A 23,810-nucleotide genomic window follows, 5' to 3' on the forward strand; every position below is an offset into this window, starting at 1 on the left:
GCGCTTTAATACCGAACGTGTTTCTTTTATCTGTTACACATTCAAGTTATTATGCAATAAATCAACAGTTTTATTTTAATTTTGAATGCAGTTCTGTAAAAGTAAGTATTAATTTCTAATGTATGACATGTTTGCTTCAATTTTTAGATCATAACACAATTTTTCATTTTCATTTTCAATGGTTACTTGTAAAAGAACATATTAAAAGTGAATGTATAACAAAAATCTGTTGTCACCAACAGAACAATTTAGGCCATAAAAGAAAACTTATTTTCTTTCTGTCGCCTTTCGATAGTAGAATGTGTTAACACAACACAGTTTTAAGTTTGTTTTATCTGCTGCTGTGTTGCACGAGTTGAACAGTAACCCAAACAAGACTTTTGGATCAATCCATATGAAGTGGTCCAGTGATGGTTGCTTGACCATTTTTAAATATTTTAATTTTTTTAAATATGTGATTGCCCTATATTTGATAAGTTAAAACCAGTTTTTTTTTAAATAATTTATTGTCCCTTTACTGGACGGTGGCCATTTTGATTTGCAGCCACGTGATGATTTTTCAGTCTGGAGACATTAGCGAAAATTTTAATATCTCTGCACTGGATTAAGTTACAACATTTCAATTAACATGATTGTGTTTAGATAAGTGTCCTCTACAACATTGTCTATTACACAAAATATCCTAAATTAAAAAATAACCAGTCAAAATTACCTCCTAAATTTGGTATCCAAATTTTCAAAAATCCACTTTTTAGGCCCAAAAATAACAAACAAGAAGTGATTTATGAGAGTCTATTTTTTCCCTATAGTTAGATATCATACACTATTAGCCTCATATGCAGCAAGAACACTTTGTTTCCTTAATTTTTTATGAATTTTTGAAATTTGAAGATTTACATTTTTTGTAAAGTTTGAGGTTTGTTGTCTCAGGTAGGACAGACTATAAAAATATGATTTTTGCACAGTTTGTACACCTAAATGATAGCAACATACTGTAAAAATTTTTGATATCTGAATGTTAACAAACATAAAAATTTTTTGAATATGAGGAAGTAATCACATTACTCTACAACTGATCTTATGGCTGTTGCTTATTTAAATGGGTTATTGTTTTGCTGTAATAAAATTTAATTGTGACGTATATTTAGTTACCACTATCACCCAATATTAGTTTTGTTTATTTTTAATAATGCAATATTAAGCAATAGGAGCTTTTGCTTTTGTTCTATGGCAATAAAAATTCCCATTTACATTTAGGTTTATTGTCAATGAAGAAATACATTATTGCTGGGTTTGACATTGTTGTAATCAGTCTGTTCTGAAACCTCTGTTAAGAGTGGATGTACATACTTCATTGAGGGTACAGACTGTGTTATGTGCTTTGTTCTGTGTGTAATTTGTAATAATTTTGAGTGTTCAACTGGAATGCAATAAAATGGACGAACAGTGCTCTGTTGGACAGATAGTAAGAGTAGTGTGTCATAAAACAGTTTACAGTACAGTTTCAAAAAACTTGAAAAATGTCAATGACTTTGATGAAGTTAGACAAACTTTGTTTAAATTTCGAGTAAGTTCTTTGTAACATCAGTGTATGAGTATCATGAAAAGAAATATACTCTGAAGTACAACCACATTTTTGGAAGAAAGTGCTGTGATCCACTTAAAGTTCGTAAAAAAACCTATTACTAAAGGTTTGAGGGAAACAAAACTTGAACATTTGTCCTTGGTATGTGAGAGAGAAACAGCTACCCAAGTGAAATGTAACGTGATTCTTGGAAATTCCCTGTGCACAAATTGTTACTCAAAAATATTTGTTGTGAATCCAGAACCAGGATAATGACATTTATATTCCTAATGAGGAAGATGTTAGTATATTGGATTTTGCTTGTTCTAAGTTAGACGTATCTCCTTCGAAAATAATCAAATCAAGCAGCAGCAAAAGAAAAGCAGCTATTGAAAATAAGGTACAACAAATTTCAGACAAAATTAGAAAAAGACTTGGAATCATACTTCAATAATACAGATACCAACATTATTTCTGAAGAAGAAGAAAACCTACCACCAGCATCATCTGACACTGAATATTTGAGCTTAATAGAGAAATTAAAAATTAAATGTTCAGTGACATCTAACGAGGGAAGAAGTTGAAATTTTACGTTTTCTCCCCGACTCATGGTCAAATTCAATGTTTCTCATCGTTTGGTTAAACTAACCTGAAAATTGGTGAAAGAGCAAGGCATTCTTCTAGGTAGGCAAGAAGAATGGAGTAGGTATAAGTGAAGAAACAATAACAAAGATCCAGTAGTTTTTTTTTTTTTTTTTTTTTTTTTTTTTTTTTTTTTTTTTTTTTTTAAGATTATGAAAACAGCAGAATGTGCCCAGGTTGCAAAGATAGCAAAAGAGTTGTTATAAATGGGGTTAAAATAACAAAGCAGAAATGACTAGTGCTGTCAAATTTAAATGAACTTTATGTAGCTTTCAAAAATTCTCATCCTGAATGCAAAATTGAAAGGTCAAAATTTTGTGACCTCCACCCGAAGTGATGTATTTTGGCTGGATCCTCAGGGACACTGTATATGTTTGTTTAGATCATCAAAATGTCAAACTGATGATTGCAGGTGCAAAACTCAGTGATCTTAACTACAAAGAGTTACTGGAATTAATGGTCTGTGACACAAACAGTTATGACTGCATGATGAGTTTGTGTAATAAATGCCCTGGTAAGGAAACCATTATTGAATTGTTTCTCGAATATGATGAGGAAATGCCAGAAAGTATTATCTTCAAACAGTGGGTCACAACTGACAGTGCAGAAATGATAACAGTGGTTAAATATCAGGAAAAACACTTGGAATCTTAATTGATAACTTACAAAAACTCTAAAGTCATCACTATATTACTAAAATCCAAAGTGAGTTTTGAAGGACAAAAGAAGCACAACTTCATGAAACTGAAAGCAAGGTGCTAGCTGATTTTGCAGAAAATTTTACATTTGTGATTCAGGATGCAATACAAGGGTACCACTGGGTCAATGACCAGGCAACAGTGCATCCATCTATTCTTGACTTTAAAAATGAGAAAGATGAGGTTAGCAGTTCTTCAATTTACATTTTAAGTGACTACTTGGAGCACAACACTTTGGCTGTACATGTGCTTCAAAAGTTACATAAAAGAAAATTTTTCCAAGGTTGAGACACTGATATACTTTTCAGATGGAAGTGGTAGTCAGTATAAGAACAAAAAGGATTTTTCAAATCTGTGCAACCACAGAGTAGACTTTGGGGTGGAGGCTGAATGACACTTTTTTGCATCTTGCCATGGTAAGAATGCCTGTGATGGAGTAGGAGGTACAACTAAATGTGAAGTAAGTATAGCCAGCCTACAAAGACAAACCACAGACCAAATTCTCACAGTACAGGACATGAATGTCTTTTCAAGGATAATATTAAAAGGCATTGCCTATTTTCTGATCAAGAAAGAAGAAGTGGTTCTGCATATGAAAACAACACTTCAAACCAGATTTGAAAACTGTACAGCACTAAAAGGAACAAAGCATTTCCACAAATTCCTTGGCATTGCAAAAAACTTAGTTCAACGCTATTTAAGATCACAAACCGAAATTTATGAGGATCATTGTGCCAGTAAAATTACATTTCTGTCTTTAACACTGAATGACATAGTGGCATCTGTGTATGATGGGCAGTGGTGGCTTGCAGAGGATGAAAAATATAAGTTTGGAAAACAATGATGTTTTTGTGTATTTTTACCATCCTACTGGCCCAAGAACATCATTCAAGAAACTACTAGTGGCAAAGTTTGGGAACTTACTATAGTAACTGGGAGGTCTTATTCTATATCACAGAAGCTGCCTGAAGAAATAAGTGTTCTTAACATTCACCACCAGGTTTAGGAACCGTCGTATCTCGAAGGATTTAAGTATGCCAAAATAATATAAATTTTAATTTAAGTGATGTTTCCACTTTTTGTATTTAGCTCAGTACCTTACTTCAATAATAACTGATTATATCTCACCAATATCACACATGAATAGGCAACCGACATAAGATCAGCTGTAGAGTAATGTGTATTATCTCCTCATTTCCAAAAATTCATATCTTTGTTCACAGTCAGATATCAAAACTTTTTACAGTATGTTGCTATCATATAGGTGTACAAACTGCAAAAAATTATATTTTTATATTGCAAAAAATTATATTTTTATATTCAGTCCCACCTGAGATAACTAACCCCAAACTTTACAAAAAATGAAAATTTTAACATTTCAAAAATTAATAAGAAATTAAGGAAACATTGTAAGCTGTATATGAGGCTAATAGTGTATGATATCTAACTATAGGGAAAAAATAGACATTCTTAAATCACTCCTTGTTTGTTATTTTTGGGCCTAACAAGTGGATTGTTGAAAATTTGTGTACCAAACTTTGGAGGTCATTTTGACTGGTTTTTTTGAATTTAGGGTATTTTGTGTAATAGACAATGTTGTAGAGGACACTTTTCTAAAAACAAATATGTCAATTCAATGTTGTAACTTAATCCAGTGCAGAGATAGTCATATTTTTGCTAATGTCTCTAAACTGAAACATCGTTGTGCGCTTACAAACGAAAATGGCCGCCATTCAGTAAAGGTGAAATGTAAATTTTTTTTAAAAACTGTTTTGAACTTCTCAGTTATAAGGTAATCACATATAAAAAATTAAAATATTTAAAAATGGTCAAGCAAACAACTTAATTTTTATTGGACAACTTCATTTGGATTGACCCTTTTCACACAGTTTCACACAGTTGTATTAACATTCTGTGCAATGTATTCATGTGAAAGGTGACCCTGTAAAACACCTGAAGCACTAAAATCATCATCTTAAACTTTCTCATTTTTTATTAGTCCAATTTTTAAGTCTTCCTGACTGATGGGATACAACATGCAATAACTCAAACATGTTCTTGTGGGCGAGGATTCTGTTGACCCCTTCAATGCAATTTCAGAGAACAACAGAGTGCGTGCAGAAACAACTTCACTGGACTGATTATTAGTGGCACACACTGGTAGATACCAATGACAGGATATGTTTCATTAAAAACCACATGATGCAATGCATTCAGTTTGGTGGGCCTATCTTACTTCTGTGAAAACTGCCACACCACAAAGAAATAATCAAAAGAAAATTATATTCACTTTGCATATTTCACATAATAATGCAAAGGAATGATCAAGTGTACAGGGAGATTAAACAATCACAGTGTACATTTAAAATCACATGACTTGATGCATTCAAATTGTGAAACTCTCATCAGAATCAACTTTTTTTCCTCAGATTTAATGTACTGTTAAAAGCTTACTTGACTGTAAACCTCTCACAACCTCAAAATAAAATCAGGAAGGCACAGAATGTGTCTAAAAATGTTATTCCAGACAGCTTCTCTTCAGGTCAAGGACAGTCACACAGTAGGCAAGTGTCACAAAGTGCTAGATGATGATCAATGTGCTAGACAAAGAAGACATTGTATCCATTATACAGACAATTATTTATATTACTAATTGATATGTAGTAGCATTACTTCATTATTTTTTGCCAACACTGCCTCCTAACCATAAGCATTTTGGTCTGAAAATGATTATGGTTATTTAACCTAACACGGCCATCCAGTATAAGTAAAAAGGGTCTTGGACTGTTTTAATTTCAGTATTACCAAATATTGCTCTGCAACTTTGAAGTTATGGAATACTCAAGTAACTACATTGTAATGAGATAAGTGAGTGCCTAAATATGACAGTACTGTTCATCTTTAGATGATCTCATTACATAAGTGCTTCACAGATCTGTGAGGTAAATAAAATCAAAGCTATTTCAATAGTGAAATGAGGGCTTTCAATACTACATATTCACTCTTCTTGTTGACAAGTTCTTGCCAAAAAAATGTCAATAGTTACAGATCATTATTTTCCTCTTTAAAGCAGATTTCTCAGGAAGGCCAGATACTGTGACATAATTTATATGCTTACTCACCAATATGCCTCACACACCGATTAAAAGTTGTTATTTTGTCAAGAACAAAATAAAAGAGATACTTTTCTACATCACAGACATGAAAGGTGGACATTTTGTTTTTAAATGATAATCAATATTCACATTTGTTGCCCCATTCTACACATCAGGGTTTTACATTAACTTTTGTTGCTCAAGGTTCTATTTTTCGGTACTTTACAGTGCATCTTTCAACACCTGTCACTGTTTCTTCCTCAACACACTCCAGTTTCCTCACGGTTGTTCTCCGGAAAGACATTCCTTGTTCAACGAAGTTCTTCTTGCAGATCTTATTCACCTTACAGTTTTTTTAGCCTTATTTCCAGCTGAAGAATAATCTGGGAAAGCATCTAAAAATATGCACAAAGGTAAAAACTGCAACTTTCAATCAGTACCCTGTCTAGTAATGATGGGGGAAGCTTTTAACAGAAGTTGTATTGTTTGTGTGTACAGTAAGACAGTGATAATCCAGCTCACCTGATAGTCCAGTATAGATTAAGTTTTGTAAAATTAGTTCAGTGCCAGGAGAGCAGAGGGAAAGCAAATAATGGGGGCCTATGTTAATTGAAAAGCCCAAATTTTTCACATGGAATTAGAGCTGTCCAGAGATGAAGATCTTTCATTCTTGAAAGAGTGGCTTCATACAATCTGCCATGCCATTCATAATTATGTATACCATATTTACGTATACTGAACTTTTCTAAACATTGAGCCTTAAACTGATTTAACAGAGCATACAGTATTCAACTTTTAATTTAATATTGTTTATACAGAAAAGTGATGCATACTTTTAATTATTTTACACTGAAATCTCTCCTGTTGTGTTTACTAAATTACAGTTACTTGTTTTTGTGCATTACAACAGGTTTTATGTACATCCCTTTTTTAAACCAGATTTTGGAAAGTGACCTTGATAATCCGGCACCGACAGATCTCTGAGCATGCCGGATTATCAAGGTCCTATTGTACTTTTGTATACTGACAGGAGTTTTTGGTCAAGTGTTTCTTAATGGAAATTCATTCCCATATGAGTATTTTTCTTCACCTCATAAACCCTATGAACAGCATGCATGACACAGGTCACATAGATCTGAAATTGGAACACATTATATGCTTGATCTTTAGGCGCTAACTGTACTCAAGGATATTCTAATCTATTGCCGAAACTTTGGCATGTCTGTTTTCTCAAGAAAGCTTCCATGGGTTTCAATTTTTCTCTCCATTTGGGGGTCACACCAAAATATTAAATATATCTGCTCCACCCATCAGTTGTTTCATCCAGAGTCAAATACATTAGGTCGTCAACCACTACTTGTCTGAATTGTGAACATTTTCTTCATACGGATGGTGAAATATTCTCATCACCAGGATGAGACTTTCCAATATAATTCTCCAGATATGATTTCATAATGGGATAGTAGTTTGTGTATGAGAATACTAAACCAAATGACTGCTGCCTCAATGTTCTGTTGCCAGATTGTAGTTCCTTATTCTTGGTATGCTATGCACTTTGTCATATGCTACTAAACACGATTTCATTGGCACTTTTAATCAACTGAAACAGAAATGTTACAAATGCTACAACCTAAGAAAAAATACATCACCCTAAATACAATCACTACTAAACTGTTTAACAATTCTGTTGTCTGCCAGTGCGCATATAGAATTTCAATGTCTTGGATACATACAAGAAAGAAAAATCAAACTAGAGCGTAACAAGTTGCACAAGCTACACTTACCACTTTGTGTGATACTTTTCTTGAATCAACAGTCTACTGACTGCTATGATGTGGCCTGCAATAAATTCTTCTTCTGTGCCAACCTCTTTACTTCTGACTAGCACTCTATATCCTCAATTATTTGTTGAATATATTCCAATCTCTGTCTTTCTCCACAGCTTCCTAAGTAATACGAAAATTATTCCCTGATTTAGTAATATGTTCTCAGTACTTGTCCCTCCTTTTGGTCACTGTTTCCCATATGTCCCTTTCTTTGCCAAGTCTGGCAGGAGTCTCCTCAGTCAGCCCACCTAATTTTCAACATTCCTCTCTAGCACCACATCTCAAACACTTCAGTTTCCATCTGATCCGATTTTCCAAAAGTCCACATATCACCACCATACAATGCTGTGCTCCAAACCTATATTCTCAGAAGGTTCTTCTTCAAATTAAGACCTACGCTTGGTACCAAATGACTTCTTTTGGCCAGGAATACCCTCTTTGACTGTGATGGTCTGCTTTTTATGTCCTCTTTGCTACAGCCACCACAGGTTATTTTGCTTCCAAGGTAATAGAATTCCTTTACTTTGTCTACTTTATGACCACCAATTTTGACATTAAGTTTCTTGCTAGTCTCATTTCTGCTACTCCTCATTAGTTTAGTCTCTCTTCTCTTTCTCTCAATCCATATTCTGCACTCTTAAGACTATTCATTCCATTCAACAGATCTTGTAATTCTTTTTCACCTTCACTGAGCATAGAAGTGCCATCAGCAAACCTTATCACTTATAGCCTGAAACTGACGTATGAAAATGTAAAACTGCTACTGCTTTAGCTTGTGGTGTGGTAATGAGACAGATATCTAGTATGCAATTAGCACTGGTCATGGTTAGCATTGAAGTACTTGAGTAGTCTGCTTTGTGAAAAATTTTCCTAATTCCTGAAATTTATTCACAGAAATAACAGATACAGGCATACTTTATTGTGTCATTAGATTTTAGTGACTGATTTACTCAGAGTTTTTATTAGTGTTATCAGTTTCCTCTTGCATAAGTTATTTCATTCTTTTATTTATTTTTTGGTTTGCTGCTCATGATGGTATGAAAATAGAGCCTTGCATTATCAAATTACATTTCTTTCTTCAATATACATCGAATGTCAAAGCATTTGGGCAAAAGGTGTTATGGCAGCTTTTATACATTTGTTGCATCAACAACTAACAAGTGAACAGTGAACTTTACAATGGAAATATATTGCAGAAAGATGAGAATATTCACAAATGTTTTACCTCTTTTTCTAGAGATGAAGTTGAGTTAGAAGGTGTGGAGACCAATGAGGAGACAACACTGCCAAACTGGGTGTCTAATGAGGCTGATGAGCTCCAGCAGTGACATATGAACATTTCAGATTAAGCTAAAAAGTATGTCTAACCTCAATGGCATAGGAAGTTATTCAAAGTGTCTAGAGGCAAGGTGTGCTATAATCTGTTCATCAGAAGCCTTAGCACATGTACACTGGTATTGTTATGCTCTTGGAAGTAGGTCCTACTTACATATTAAATATCTTATTACTAAGTTATGTTAAATGAAACTTCAAGATATTCAAATGTATTAATAGCCATCAATGTTTTTCTTAATCACGCTTTAGCTACGTAGCTTTTATTTCAAAAGTCATGTACAGTCACAGCCTCAGCAGTGTCGTGCTCTGATTGTCGCGCTGTTAATACACATTATGAAAATGGCTGAGGCTGCTTTCTGTTCTGTAGTGAAACACGTGTTTAAAAGTGCTGAGAAATAGTTTGTTCTTAACGTTTTTCATAAACTGATGGAGATAATCGGCTTTGAAATTTTCTCAGCGTTGTATATAATGCAGTCTATAAACGAACCCACATTAAACATGTAGCGCAGTTCATAAAGTAATGGAATGTGAACAAATTGTGGATATTCGTGTGTTGGTTTAAATTTCCCCAGTATCATTTTCTTTTCTCATTCAATTTGAAATACCTACATCTCTTAATTATAAAACTCATCATCATTTTTTATGAATAATGCACGTCTTGTTTCTCATTACACATTGGACGCGAAACACCTGTTTCCATTTAAAATACAAATTCTTAATCATCATTGTTTTATGAATGACTGTTCATAAAGGTTGTTTAAATCAAGAAAGAATAACATTCTAATTTTTTAAGGCACAAATGAAAAACCAAATCCTCTTTATTTGGACCATGTCCACCGTTTTATGCCACAGAGGTAGATAAGTGCGTAGAAACATGAAAAACAATCATTTTCACAGCATACAAATGCTGTATGTTTACATTTGCTACTGTACCATTACAATATGAACCCAACAGAACTGATCTGGAGCAAAGCTGGGGGGATTTGGCCCGAGAAGTAACAAGACTGTTAAGCTGCCAGACATATTGGAACTAAAGCACGCAGCATTTTCACATGTCACTGCCGAACACTGGTGGGACGTAGAACGCCTCGTCATAAAAGAAGAAGAGAAAACACTGCACCTGGTTGGCTTCGTGGATTCTGTTGTTGACTGTCTCGTTATCAACGTGGCAGGTGACACTTCCAAAACTGAAATGTATTTCTCGAATTCTGATAAGGACGGAGCTAAGAGATTACAAGACGACTGACTGTAAGTAATACCTTTAATAGCTTCAATATTTAACTATATGGTGAAATCCTTCAATACTCTCTAACGTTACACACAGCTATGCAGAAAAATTACCCTGCGGTTAAGTCAGGAATTTTCATCATCTTTGTTTTTATTAGTATTTTAGCTAAATATGATACAGTGTAGCAGTTTTCATCTAGCATCTAAGGAGCTTATTGAGGGAGATTTGCCGTGTATTATTTCATTCTGCTCAAAAATTAAATGACTTTTGAAGCTGTATTGCTCCTCTGATCATCTCTTTTTACATGTGAACTGCAGCTGGCCACATCACTGCAGGCTAGCTGTACCAGCTCAGCAGCCAGTGCTGTCCAAGTTCAATGTGCTGGTAAAGTTGTTGTATTGTCGCTAAGTCGATGTGCATGTAATGCACAGCACAAAATGTACCCTTATCATCATACTTGACAGTACTCTAGGCAGCTTGGCTGCAGTCCCAAGTGAAACAGTAATCCAATGATGTTCCAGCAAACGCAGAAGAATACATAGTGCAATGTTTCCATCAGGTTTATCCTTATGACGAATGGATTATATCTTTGAAGATATGGTCAAGATGAAAGATACTAAACTGGAAAGCAACTCAGGGGATAATTGGGTACTTTATAATATTCTACAAAAAAATTGTAAATGACGAAAGAGTAGTGATATTTGCAGTTCATTAGCAATGACAAAAAATATTTATCTTTGACAAGATAGCATAAATTTTTGGTTTAAGTCTTCCACATAACAATCCACTTGGGGTTCATCAGGCAAATCTCTCCGACTTACAATTTTTCAAATACCAAAATGCTAGGCAAACTTTTGACCATATGTCATAGGACAGTCTCAAACTAAAACCTAAACATTCACAGCACACATAGAAAGTGCAATGAAAGAATGTAAGGTGCAGAAAAAAACCATGTTAAAAAGTGCTCACACTGAAAAAAGCTGCAGCAAAACCACAGTTATGATTGTTTACTTCATCTAGTAACAAGCTAAGGAATAAAGGTTCAAAGAAAAGATTACAAAATGAATAAATAAATAAAAATGAGAAACAGAAAATAAGATAAAAAAACACACAAGACCTCCACAACTAAGAATTCTGACTCATTTGTCTTTGTTAGAAGAATCTTGCTAAATAAAACATTGCAAGGGTACTGTTACAACAATCCAATAGCTAAATTTTTTTAATGTTATGTTATACCTGCAACATTCTCCAAAGACAAAATGTGCTTACCATGCACAGTTTATTATGTATAATATCGGCTGTTATTTGAACAGAATACATCAATTCTCTTAAACTGAAGAAACCATGAAGTTTAAACTATGATTTTCACATAATCGTCTACTGATTCAAGGGTAGGTCATTTGTTCAAGGAATGTCAGTCGGTGAGATATGCTTTGTGTCTCAGTCTACCTCTGTGTCGTTGGTATGTACAACAGAATTTGTAATCCATTCTATACATCTTTTGCGACACAGAAGACAATAATTTACAGGGTGTCTCACCTAAACTTTTCACTACCAATATATGTGTAACCACAACTGATACTGAGAAACGGCTTTCATGGGTATGAATGTGCGACTGCGTCTCACACAACTAAATAGAGTGAGTCATTCTAAACTGCGTGCAAATATTGGTTTCAACACAAACTTATGATTTTTTTAAATGGACACCCAATATTATTCCATTCGCAATCAATAACAAGAAAAATCACAATAATAAAGACATTGGTTGCATTGCAATATGTGAATTAATCCTGAGAAATAGGAATGCGAAGTTGACACATGAAATGAACAGAACGTGCCACTACTGCACTTCCCGTGATGCAAGTGTGACCCGCTAGTCACTCGTAATCACAATGTGATTGATGTTCGTATCCTTACTTTCACTGTTATCATGTCACCCTAAAGTAATAATAAGGATTCCTGTCACAAAAGCTGTCCATCTGTTCTAGGCATTCGACATGGTATACACAAATTAGGGAATTCCTGACATGATATTACTGTACGGAAATGTCATCAAAACAGCACAAGTGTGGCACAGGTGTGTGCCCAGCGGTACCGTAACAGACGTCATCCGACACATACTACCTTCATGAATATGAATATTGTTAGAAGACTTTGCATGACAGAGTGGTTGTCTCCACGAATGCGGATCTGGAGCAGAGGTAGCTGTCCTGGCAGCCACTGCAATAAACCCTCATGCAAGTACTCGTGAAATAAAGAGGTGTATGGGAATCCTTTGAACAAGCATGATGCATATTCTGCACAGTCATAGATACCACTCATACCAAATGACATCTCATTGAGGCCTCTGTGGAAACAAAATTCACAATCACCTGGAATATTGTAATGGGTTCTGCAGCAAGGCCAAGACTTTATGTGAAGGGTGCTGTTAATCAATGAGGCCATGTTAACAAACCATTGGAATATGCACTACTGGTCACCAGAAAACCCCCACTGGATTTGCCGGTCTGAACATCAACATCAGTGGAGTGTCCATGTATGGTGTGGTATTGTAGGATACCATGTCATTGGCCCTTATTTCGTTCATGGTACTCTTGGCAGGTAACAATATGAGTGGTTCCTGAGATGTACCTTACCTACACTGATAGAAAACCTACCCCTTCATTGGTGTCAAATAATATGGTATCAACACGATGGATGCGACATAATATCGTGGTGACACAACAGGCATTAAACCAACAATTCCCACATCGATTGATTGGACGGGGCAGTCCCAATCAGCGATTCCCAGCACGGACGCTGGACCTCAGTCCACAGATATTGTCGGTGAAAAATTTAGGTGGGACACTTTGCATGTGTTGTTAAAAATAAATGTTCCCTAGTTTGAGAGGTGTTAGTAAGGACTAAAACGAAAAAACATTGTCCAGTAGACATGGGCTCTAAAATGCATACCTCAACATCTCCGAGCACTTGTTCAGCAGAAGAGATTGGTTTCATAGTATCAAAGAACAAGTGCTCATAGCTCTTAAGGAATGCATTTTAGAGCCCATGTTTACTGGAAGTTGTTGTCATGTTTTGGTCCATGGAATACCTTTTCCTAACATCCTGTATATAACAAAATATAGTTAAGAGTGGATTACTACTATTAGTGCACACAATGCAAAACACACAGAGGAAGAATGAGATCTCAAACATACTGGCAATAATTGAAAAAGGATCTCAGTCCTTGTGTATCAAGTTACTAAGAATTTGACCCCAAAACCTACATGACACTAATTTCTGTTTTTGATATGCTGACATGACTTACATAACATGTACAACTGCTGTATATAATGTAATCCTACACTATCTAATAAAATTCAATTTGTTTCAGTGGTTGTACACAATCACTTGGTGTACTCACATATAACAGCGGATAAGCAGAACACACAGAGCATACCTGCATAGGATAAACGTCAAATATTAATCTTATCAAAAGCAAAATTCATGGGAGAAAATCACAAAATTACAATGAGGCAGAATGACTGGACATTCCCTACAACATACCATTTATGAGGCTTGTAAGCATTACATTTCTTTACGTGACTCACCTCATATTCCTGTTCATCAAGTGGCTCACTATCATCACCAGCAGAAATACTGCCAACAGAACGACGGTCGCAGCGGTCCAATTCTACTTCATACCCTGGCAATGGTACTAACTCAGCACCAACACCAGGTTCACGTAAGCCAAGCGCAGTGCCTGCTCTCTTGCAGTGGATTTCCTCTGAGATGCGTTCCAAGTTGCGTAATGTGTCTGCATAAGACTGCTTTGCTGCAGCCACCTACAAAGTGAATGAATTTTTTTAAATTACTTTCATAGGAGAAGTATACAAATATCTACTGTAAATATTCATGAAAAGATAAAGCTGTTATCAACTGAAAAGTTGCTTTGAACATCACAGTGCTTTATTGGGCATGATCCTATTGGGGGTGGTGCACCCTTATCTTTCACTAACATTTACAATGAATTACTCAACCAGATATAGAAGGATCTACAGATTAATGTTAACTACTGAATATGGTTCAATTTGGCATTTTTCACATTAATAAGCCATTGCAAGAGATGAAACCAACAGTAAGTGAAAGAATATAATCCTAGGATCACCTGAGAATTGAACCTAGGATCTTTGGAACCCTAGTCTGGCATTTACTAGGCCACACTGTAAATAAACATAGGTAGGTAAAAACCATTTGCTGTGTGTGTGTGTGTGTGTGTGTGTAATATCATCTCACTCTCTTACACCACTGGCTTCCTTTACCATTAGAATGATAACACCTTCAGTGAGAGTAATGAAGAGAAAACATTCCTGAACACATTATGCACAAACTAATTACATTTCCAATTCAGTCTCAACCTAACATCCTTACAAACATAGTCACCTTTTCATAAGAAGGCCAAAGAAACAAAACTGACGTAATTGTTAATTTTACCCTGTTGAAATACTATTAGCTGATGTGTTTTCACATGTTTTCCCAGGGAATATGCTGTTTGAAAGTCTCTGGGGGATGCTACCAGATAGTTTGAGCATTGCAGCATGAATTTTCGATGCTATAACATGCCAGGATGGCAACACCACCTACTGATGAAACGTGTCTGCAGCTCTCTTGTCACTGTAAACCGAAGGTAATGGATCAGCGTGACTTGAGCAGATGTATGTGTGAACTGTACTGTCAGATCAGCAAGTTTGAAAGAGGACACATTATTGGCATGAGAGACTGTGATGCATCCATCCAAGTAATTGCTGCTTTTGTGGAACGAAGTGTGCAATGGGTGTGTGCAGAATGGTTCACGGAAGGCCACAGAACATAATGAGATGGGTCTGATTGCCCCCCCCCCCCTCCCCAACCTAACAAGATCGACACCTCATAAGCCCTTGGCTCTGGTGCAACAGTGTAACACATTGTACACTATCAGTGGTAACAGTCCATTGCCATTTATTATGGAATAGGTTATGTGTGTCTCGTCCATTTCTTCACATACTTTTGACAAATGTGCAGAAACCTGCTAGACAGCAATGTTGTAAGGAATGACATCACTGAGGACAGGAAAAGATCTCATAGTGTTTTTGGATGAATTCAGATTGTTTGTTTGAAAATTATGGCCACATTTCGGTTCGCCACAGATAGGGGGGCAGCATTACAGTGACTGTATTTGCACACAATATACAGTGCCATCTTCAGTCCTTAAGGTGTGGGGTGCTACTGGGTACAACCACAAATCGCAGTTGGTTCATGTTCAGGGCACTGTGACCAGTGTGACCTATGTGAATGACATCCTGCAACCCGTAGCCATACCCTTTCTGCAAAATGCCCCAGATGCCATTTTCAGCAAGATTATGCACTATCATAAGTTGCTGCATGGACACATGCCTTCTTGGTGTCACAGGATGTCAGATTTTTGCCCTGACGACCAGATCACCAGACTTGCTGGAAATCAGAAATGTGTGGGATACGGTGAAACGACAGGTGCAGTGCTATGATAAAGCCATCCATCAGGGACGAACTTTGGAACCAGTTGAATGCAGCGTGAATAGCTATGCCACAGGATGGCATTCACATCCATGCACACCTTATATGCACCTATGCCATTATGCATGGAACAAGTTATCTAGGCAACAGGACACATGCTGAACAGAGGTGACTGAAATGTTAATCATTTCTGCAGAACATACTAATACATGACCTGTGAGCATTAAACGCCCTATCTCTAGTCATTCAATGTGTTCTATTTTTTTCTGAACATTAGTGTATAAAATTACTTTTCTCCTCTCAATCCACTGCCATCTTCAGTGTCAAACAATATGTAAAATTCTTACTTTGTCCTTAAAAGATCTCTTCAAACCCAAACAAGTACTAAAGTCTTTCTGTTTTATAAGGCAATTAGAAGCTTTATATTGTAATTTCTAGTTACCAACTGCAATAAGTTCATTATTTAATTTTTGATAAAGAGTAATTTGTACTAATTTTAGTCTAAAGCTTTTCACATAAAAAAAATGCCAAAATTCACAAGGCGCACAGCAAAATTATCATTGTTGAGAAAAGATCACCAATTACAAAACTCAAATTTTCTAGTTGTTATAGAAATTTTTAAAACCCAACAATTACAAGGAGTTACTCCCTACTTTTCAGATAAGGCTAGAGAATTTTCTACATAACCCACAGATGAGCTTTATGCTCGAGAAATCCATCCCTAATAATTTCCACGCTAATTAAACCAGAAACATGGAGTTTTGAATGCTGATAGGGATAAATGCCAATTAGAATGATATTTCGAAAACATATTCAGTACTAAATATGGAGTTACATATAATTCAATCTAATAATCAGACATAAGGAATAGGATATATATATAATGTGACTTGATACAGACACATTTTAAAAACCACTTATAAACAGCTGCTCTCTCTCTCACCAGGACTGGTGAGCGACAGTCAGTTGCTAATACATGGTTTTTAAAATGAACATTCAGGATCAGGGTCTATGTGTGGAAAAAGAAAATGATGAATAAGTTCATAAATAGTAGTCAAATAACTGACAAATTGTTTTTGTTTTAATCATAGGACAGTTTATACTTCAAAAGTTTTATCATTGTGAAGTTAATTTGCATTTTTCAAGTTCTGTAACTTAAGTAATAACATGACTGTGAAGCTTGAAGTTTTTGTCTGAGTAAGTTACAATAGAGTTCTTAATTTGTATGTGAAAATGGATAGTAAATTCTAAAAGATGTTATAATCACTGAGACAAGTTTGGATGAAAACTTATTTTATGTTTAGCTTAATATCTGTAAAAACTGTTTTTCATATATGAACGTATGAATACTGGGATACAGTACAACTCAAGTCATTCAGAGGTACAGCAGTACACACTAGGACTATGCCGATCAACAGAAGCAGCAGGAGTACCACAGAAGGTAAAATGACATTCTGTTTATATACGTCAAAATATAAAAATTGTTGCTATATCTGTAGTCATTCTCTGCAAACCACAGTGAAGTTTACGGCAGAAGGTATTTCACACTATACCATATATTTGAGTTTCTTCCCATTCCATTCACATATGGAATATGGAAGAATGACTTGGTAATCATCCAATAGGAGAACGCATTGGATCTTAGAGGTATCACACAGTATCATTAAATTAGCAGAAAGCAGTTGGTGCTCATGTCAGCTGCTGTCTGGTGAACAGATTTTGCTATTTTCACTTGACAGAAGATTAACATCAGAGAATCTTTTCAATATGACATTATGGACCAACAAATAAAAAACTAGTATGAAAACCTGTACTAAAAATAAGTCCATATGCCTCCATGCATCTGTTTCTCTTGAAAACCATCCATTTGTGTTTGTAGGCATGTGTGTCTATGTGATATTTAGTGTCTGATCACTAAACAGATGAAAATATTCACACAATTTTGAGTGAAAGTACAAGGCAGCATGAAGAAATTAAACAGAAGATGATCTGCTTCTCAACAGAGATAGTATCAAAGTAGGTCAAAGCATCATAAAGAGTTAACAAATTTATCAATTTACAGCTTTTTAATTACTAGCATGTAATGTGCTGGAGAAAAAAAAAATCAAAGCAATACTTTCTATTTTTGTCTCTACACAAAACTAATTGTTTATTTGGTAAATGGCTCTCCCCCGCTGTTTACTACAATCCATTTAATTTAAAAAGTGAATATATTTTCACAAACAATTACCAACTGAAGCAGATCAACCGACATCTGCTAATAAAAAATAAACTGTCATAACAAAGTTTAAAAGTATGTACAACAATGTAGGGAAAGACAGACTGCAACTTACTGTAAAGATAACACGCTAAGTTGTAGACAGGCACAATTAAAGAACACTTACACATAAGCTTTCAGGCACAGCCTTCGTCAGAAAAAAGAGAAACACACCATTCATTCACACATACAAGCACACATCACACACACATGACCACCAATTCCGGCAGCTCAGGCCAGAATGCAGCTAGCACATGGGATGGTAACAGCAATTTGGAGAGAGTGGGGGAGGGGAAGGGATAGCAGTGTTCGGGTGGGGGAAAAGAGGAGCGCTGTCTGGCTGTGCAGGTACTAGAATGCCAACAAGCAAAGGTGTCGGGAGATTTTGGGGCAGGGAGGTACATACATATATTCTTCCTACTGGTCACTCCTTGTGAACTTAACCAATGGTTTGGTTCTTAACATTTCAGATTAAGATAATTTTTTGTACATCTCTGATAGTAGTTATTTTTACGAAAAATCCCATATTAATGTTGTTTTGCATCTTTCATTTTTTAGTAATAATTTTTTAAACCTTCAAAATTATGTCATTCTTGTTAGGTTTTTAAATCTTAAAATCACCATATCTAAAAAAAACTATTTGATTTGAGACAAATACTAACAAAGAGAGAGAGGGTCTGGCCAGTACTTACCTCAGCTCAGTACAGCCGATAGATACACAAAAAACAACCGAAAATTTAAGTTCCTAGCTTTCGGAATAAATGTTCCTTCATCAGGGAGGAGAGAGGGGAAAGAAAGGGAAGAAAGGAAAATGGATTTAGTTACTCACAACCCAGGTTATGAAGCAACAGGGAAAGGAAAACAGGGAGGGTAGCAAGGATGGAGGCATGGTTGTCAGAGGGAAGCCAAAGATATTCTACTGTAGGTACTGTGCCAGCTTCAAACCAAAGAGGATGCATACAGAAGTAAAGAGGTATATAGTATAAAGATGTAGGATGAAAAGCTGCATGAATGGCTAAAGAGGAAAGGGAAAGAGGAGAAGACTCAAGAGTAAATGGGAGTGAGGTTGGTTAACGTAAGTTCAGTCCAGGGGGATGGCGGGATGAAAGGATGTGTTGGAGTGCAAGTTCCCATCTCCGCAGTTCAGAGGGACTGGTGTTGGGTGGGAGAAGCCAAATGGCACATACGGTGTAGCAGGTTCCTAGGTCCCTAGAAATATGCTGGAGGGCATGCTCCGCTACTGGGTATTGGACATCTCCTAGGCGGACAGTTCGTCTGTGTCCGTTCATGCGCTCAGCCAGTTTAGTTGTTGTCATACCAATGTAAAAGGCTGTGCAGTGCAGGCATGTCAGCTGATAAATGACATGTGTGGTTTCACACGTGGCCCTGCCTTGAATTGTGTATGTTTTACCAGTAGCGGGACTGGAGTAGGTGGTTGTGGGGGGATGCATGGGGCAGGTTTTGCAGCGGGGTCGGTTACAGGGGTAGGAACCGCTGGGTAGAGAAGGTAGTCTGGGAATATTGTAGGGTTTAACAAGGATGTTATGGAGGTTAGTGGGGCAACGAAAGGCAACTCTGGGTGGTGTGGGGAGAATTTTGTCAAGGGATGATCTCATTTCAGGGGTTGACTTGAGAAAGTCATATCCCTGGCGGACTAATTTATTGATGTATTCGAAGCCAGGATAATATTGGGTGACAAGGGGGATGCTTCTGTGTGGTCTGAGGGTAGGAACATTGTTGTTGGACAGGGAGGAATGTATTGCTCGGGAGATCTGTTTGTGGACAAGGTCTGTAGGATAGTTGTGGGAGAGGAAAGCACTGGTCAGGTTATTGGTGTAATTGTTGAGGGATTCGTCACTGGAGCAGATACGTTTGCCACGAATACCTAGGCTGTAGGGAAGAGAGCGTTTGATGTGGAATGGATGGCAGCTATCAAAGTGAAGGTCAACACCCAGGAAGGTGGCTTGGGTTTTGGAGAAGGACCAGGTGAAATTCAGATTCGAAAAGGAGTTGAGGTTATGGAGGAAATTAAGGAGTGTTTCTTTACAATGAGTCCAGACCACAAAGATGTCATCTATAAACCTATACCAGGACAGGGGAAGCAGCTGTTGGGTCTTCCCTGATGAAGGAACATTTATTCCGAAAGCTAGGAACTTAAATTTTCGGTTGTTTTTTGTGTATCTATCGGCTGTACTGAGCTGAGGTAAGTACTGGCCAGCCACTCTATCTCTTTGTTAGTATTTGTTTCACATCTTTATATAAGATTTTCCATTAATTATTTAAACAATTTGATTTACAGGCCTAAAATTTGTACCATTTTATTCAGTTTGTTGTTGTGGTCTTCAGTCCTGAGACTGGTTTGATGCAGCTCTCCATGCTACTCTATCCTGTGCAAGCTTCTTCATCTCCCAGTACCTACTGCAACCTACATCCTTCTGAATCTGCTTGGTGTATTCATCTCTTGGTCTCCCTCTACGATTTTTACCCTCCACGCTGCCCTCCAATACTAAATTGGTGATCCCTTGATGCCTCAGAACATGTCCTACCAACCAAGCCCTTCTTCTAGTCAAGTTGTGCCACCAATTTCTCTTCTCCCCAATTCTATTCAATATCTCCTCATTAGTTATGTGATCTACCCATATAATCTTCAGCATTCTTCTGTAGCAACACATTTCGAAAGCTTCTATTCTGTTCTTGTTTAAACTATTTATCATCCATGTTTCGCTTCCATACATGGCTACACTCCATACAAATACTTTCAGAAAAGTCTGCCTGACACTTAAATCTATACTCGGTGTTAACAAATTTCTCTTCTTTAGAAACGCTTTCCTTGCCATTCCCATTTTATATCCTCTCTACTTCGACCATCATCAGTTGTTTTGCTCCCCAAATAGCAAAACTCCTTCACTACTTTAAGTGTCTCATTTCCTAATCTAATTCCCTCAGCATCACCCGATTTAATTTGACTACATTCCATTATCCTCGTTTTGCTTTTGTTGATGTTCATCTTATATCCTCCTTACAAGATACTATACATTCCGTTCAACTGCTCTTCCAAGTCCTTTGCTGTCTCTGACAGAATTACAATGTCATAGGTAAACCTCAAAGTTTTTATTTCTTCTCCATGGAATTTAATACCTACTCCGAATTTTTCTTTTGTTTCATTTCACTGCTTGCTCAATATAGAGAGTGAATAACATCGGGAGAGGCTACAACCTGTCTCACACTCTTCCCAACCACTGCTTCTCTCTGATGTCCCTCGACTCTTATAACTGCCATCTGGTTTCTGTACAAATTGTAAATAGCTTTTCGCTCCCTGTGTTTTACCCCTGCCACCTTTAGAATTAGAAAGAGAGCATTCCAGTCAACATTGTCAAAAGCTTTCTCTAAGTCTACAAATGCTAGAAACATAGGTTTGTCTTTCCTTAATCTATTTAATAAGATAAGTCGTAGGGTCAGTATTGCCTCACATGTTTCGATATTTCTACGGAATTCAAACTGGCTTCTACTAGTTTTTCCATTCGTCTGTAAAGAATTCGCGTTAGTATTTTGCAGCCGTGGCTTATTAAACTGATAGTTCGGTAATTTTCACATCTGTCAACACCTGATTTCTTTGGGATTGGAATTATTATATGCTTCTTGTAGTATGAGGGTATTTCGCCTGTCTCATACATTTTGCTCACCAGATGGTAGAGTTTTGTCAGGACTGGCTTTCCCAAGGCCGTCAGTAGTTCTAATGGAATATTGTCTACTCCCTGGGCCTTGTTTCGACTCAGGTCTTTCAGTGCTCTCTCAAAGTCTTCACACAGTATCGGATCTTCCATTTCATCTTCATCTACATCCTCTTCCATTTCCATAATATTGTCCTCAAGTACATCGCCCTTGTATAGACCCTCTATATATTCCTTCCACCTTTCTGGTTTCCCTTCTTTGCTTAGAACTGGGTTTCCATCTGAGCTCTTGATATTCATACAAGTGGATCTCTTTTCTCCAAAGGTTTCTTTAATTTTCCTGTAGGCAGTATCTCTTTTACCCCTAGCCCTCCCTTCTTAGTCATTTTGGACTTCCCGTCGATCTCATTTTTGAGACGTTTGTATTCCTTTTTGCCTGCTTCATTTACTGCATTTTTATATTTTCTCCTTTCATCAATTAATTTCAATATTTCTTCTGTTACCCAGGGATTTCTACTAGCCCTCGTCTTTATACCCACATCATCCTCTGCTGCCTTCACTACTTCATTCCTGAAAGCTACTCATTCTTCTTCTACTGTATTTCTTTCTCCCCTTTCTTGTTAATTGTTCCCTTATGCTCTCCCTGAAACTCTGTACAACCTCTGGTTTAGTCAGTTTATCAAGGTCACATCTCCTTAAACTACCACCTTTTTGTAGTTTCTTCAGTTTTAATCTACATTCAGTTTGTTATAAACTTTAAAAGTGTGTGCCAACTGGCAATATTCATAGTAATGCCAAACTTTCCCTTATTAAATTATTTTTTAATTTTGAAAATTTCAAAATCTGAATTTTTTATTGTGGAAAAAAGCATGTTAGTCATACATTATTTATTAACAAGTTTTCCAAATATCATGTGGTGTTCCAGTGGGAATGGAATGAAATAAATTTTATTCTAGTGATAAGCACAGCAGCTAGTGCATAGTTTATAGGGCTCTGGACTTGTTACTAAGATATAATATGGCAAAAACCAAATAAGGCTGTCAGTTCATTACTTTTATGTAGTGACAATCAATTTATTACATTAGTAGAATTACACACTTAAATTTATTCACATTTGGCTTAACAGTGAAGATATTTTAACATACACCATAACAATGCATTCTGCAAAAAGACTGAATAATTTACTTTACCTTCAAGTTACAAATACATTAATATTAATCAATATTATTATACAATGATACAGCACTCATTATTTAACAGTCTGTTATTTGAGTGCCTTGAAAAGAAAATAATTTTACTTTCAGCAACAAAGATGTTACAGTGATCCACTAACAACCTTATTAGGGTCTAAGATTATGTATTGCAGTTTTCTTTGAGATTAAATAATCTAGTTCTCCCAAGGAATGATGGCACATTGACACAATGTGTTCTTTTCTAATGTTATCCAAGGCTTTTCACAACTCTTCATCTGATAGTCTGTATGTTCTTCCAGTGGCAATTGTGTGATTTAATTTATAAAGTATAAAGTTTTTTTATTGAAGCCAATTTATCTGGTCTTCTTGGTTAGGAAAAAGGAAGAGATGATTTACAAAATTTAATTTCTCAATAAAATGTTGAACTGCATGTGTTGGAAGACAGAAAGTACAACATACCCTTTTGTTGAAGTCCCTTCGACATTTTTCTGGGCGATTAAGCATTTTAAATCATGACACCTGCAATTTTCTGTAACTTTATCTCATGAGCATGTGTGCTTAATTTGTTATACATGCACACAGCAATCTTCTTTTCCTCTCACTGGTGCTTTCATCTCTACTGACCTGAATTACTATCAACAGAAGTGATTTCATATAGTTCATCTTTTTAGAACAGTGTGTGTGTGTGTGTGTGTGTGTGTGTGTGTGTGTGTGTGTGGGTGGGTGGGGGGGGGGGGGAGGACGAGGCGCGCGTTTCTATTTTGGAAGAAAGATTTTTTGCCCAAAAGCT

At 36.3% G+C, this 23,810-nt stretch overlaps 1 protein-coding gene across 1 annotated transcript in view; it reads right to left on the minus strand.

The window, feature by feature from the left end:
• LOC126354251 (SH3 domain-binding protein 5 homolog) overlaps positions 1-23,810 on the minus strand; it is a 79,460-nt gene that overhangs the window by 22,378 nt on the left and 33,272 nt on the right. The window contains exon 7 of the mRNA XM_050003767.1: positions 13,979-14,212. Coding sequence (XP_049859724.1) covers positions 13,979-14,212 — 234 coding nt within the window. The remainder of the gene's footprint in view (positions 1-13,978; positions 14,213-23,810) is intronic.

Source organism: Schistocerca gregaria, chromosome 3 (genome assembly GCF_023897955.1).
Source record: "Schistocerca gregaria isolate iqSchGreg1 chromosome 3, iqSchGreg1.2, whole genome shotgun sequence".
Lineage (NCBI taxonomy): Eukaryota > Metazoa > Arthropoda > Insecta > Orthoptera > Acrididae > Schistocerca > Schistocerca gregaria.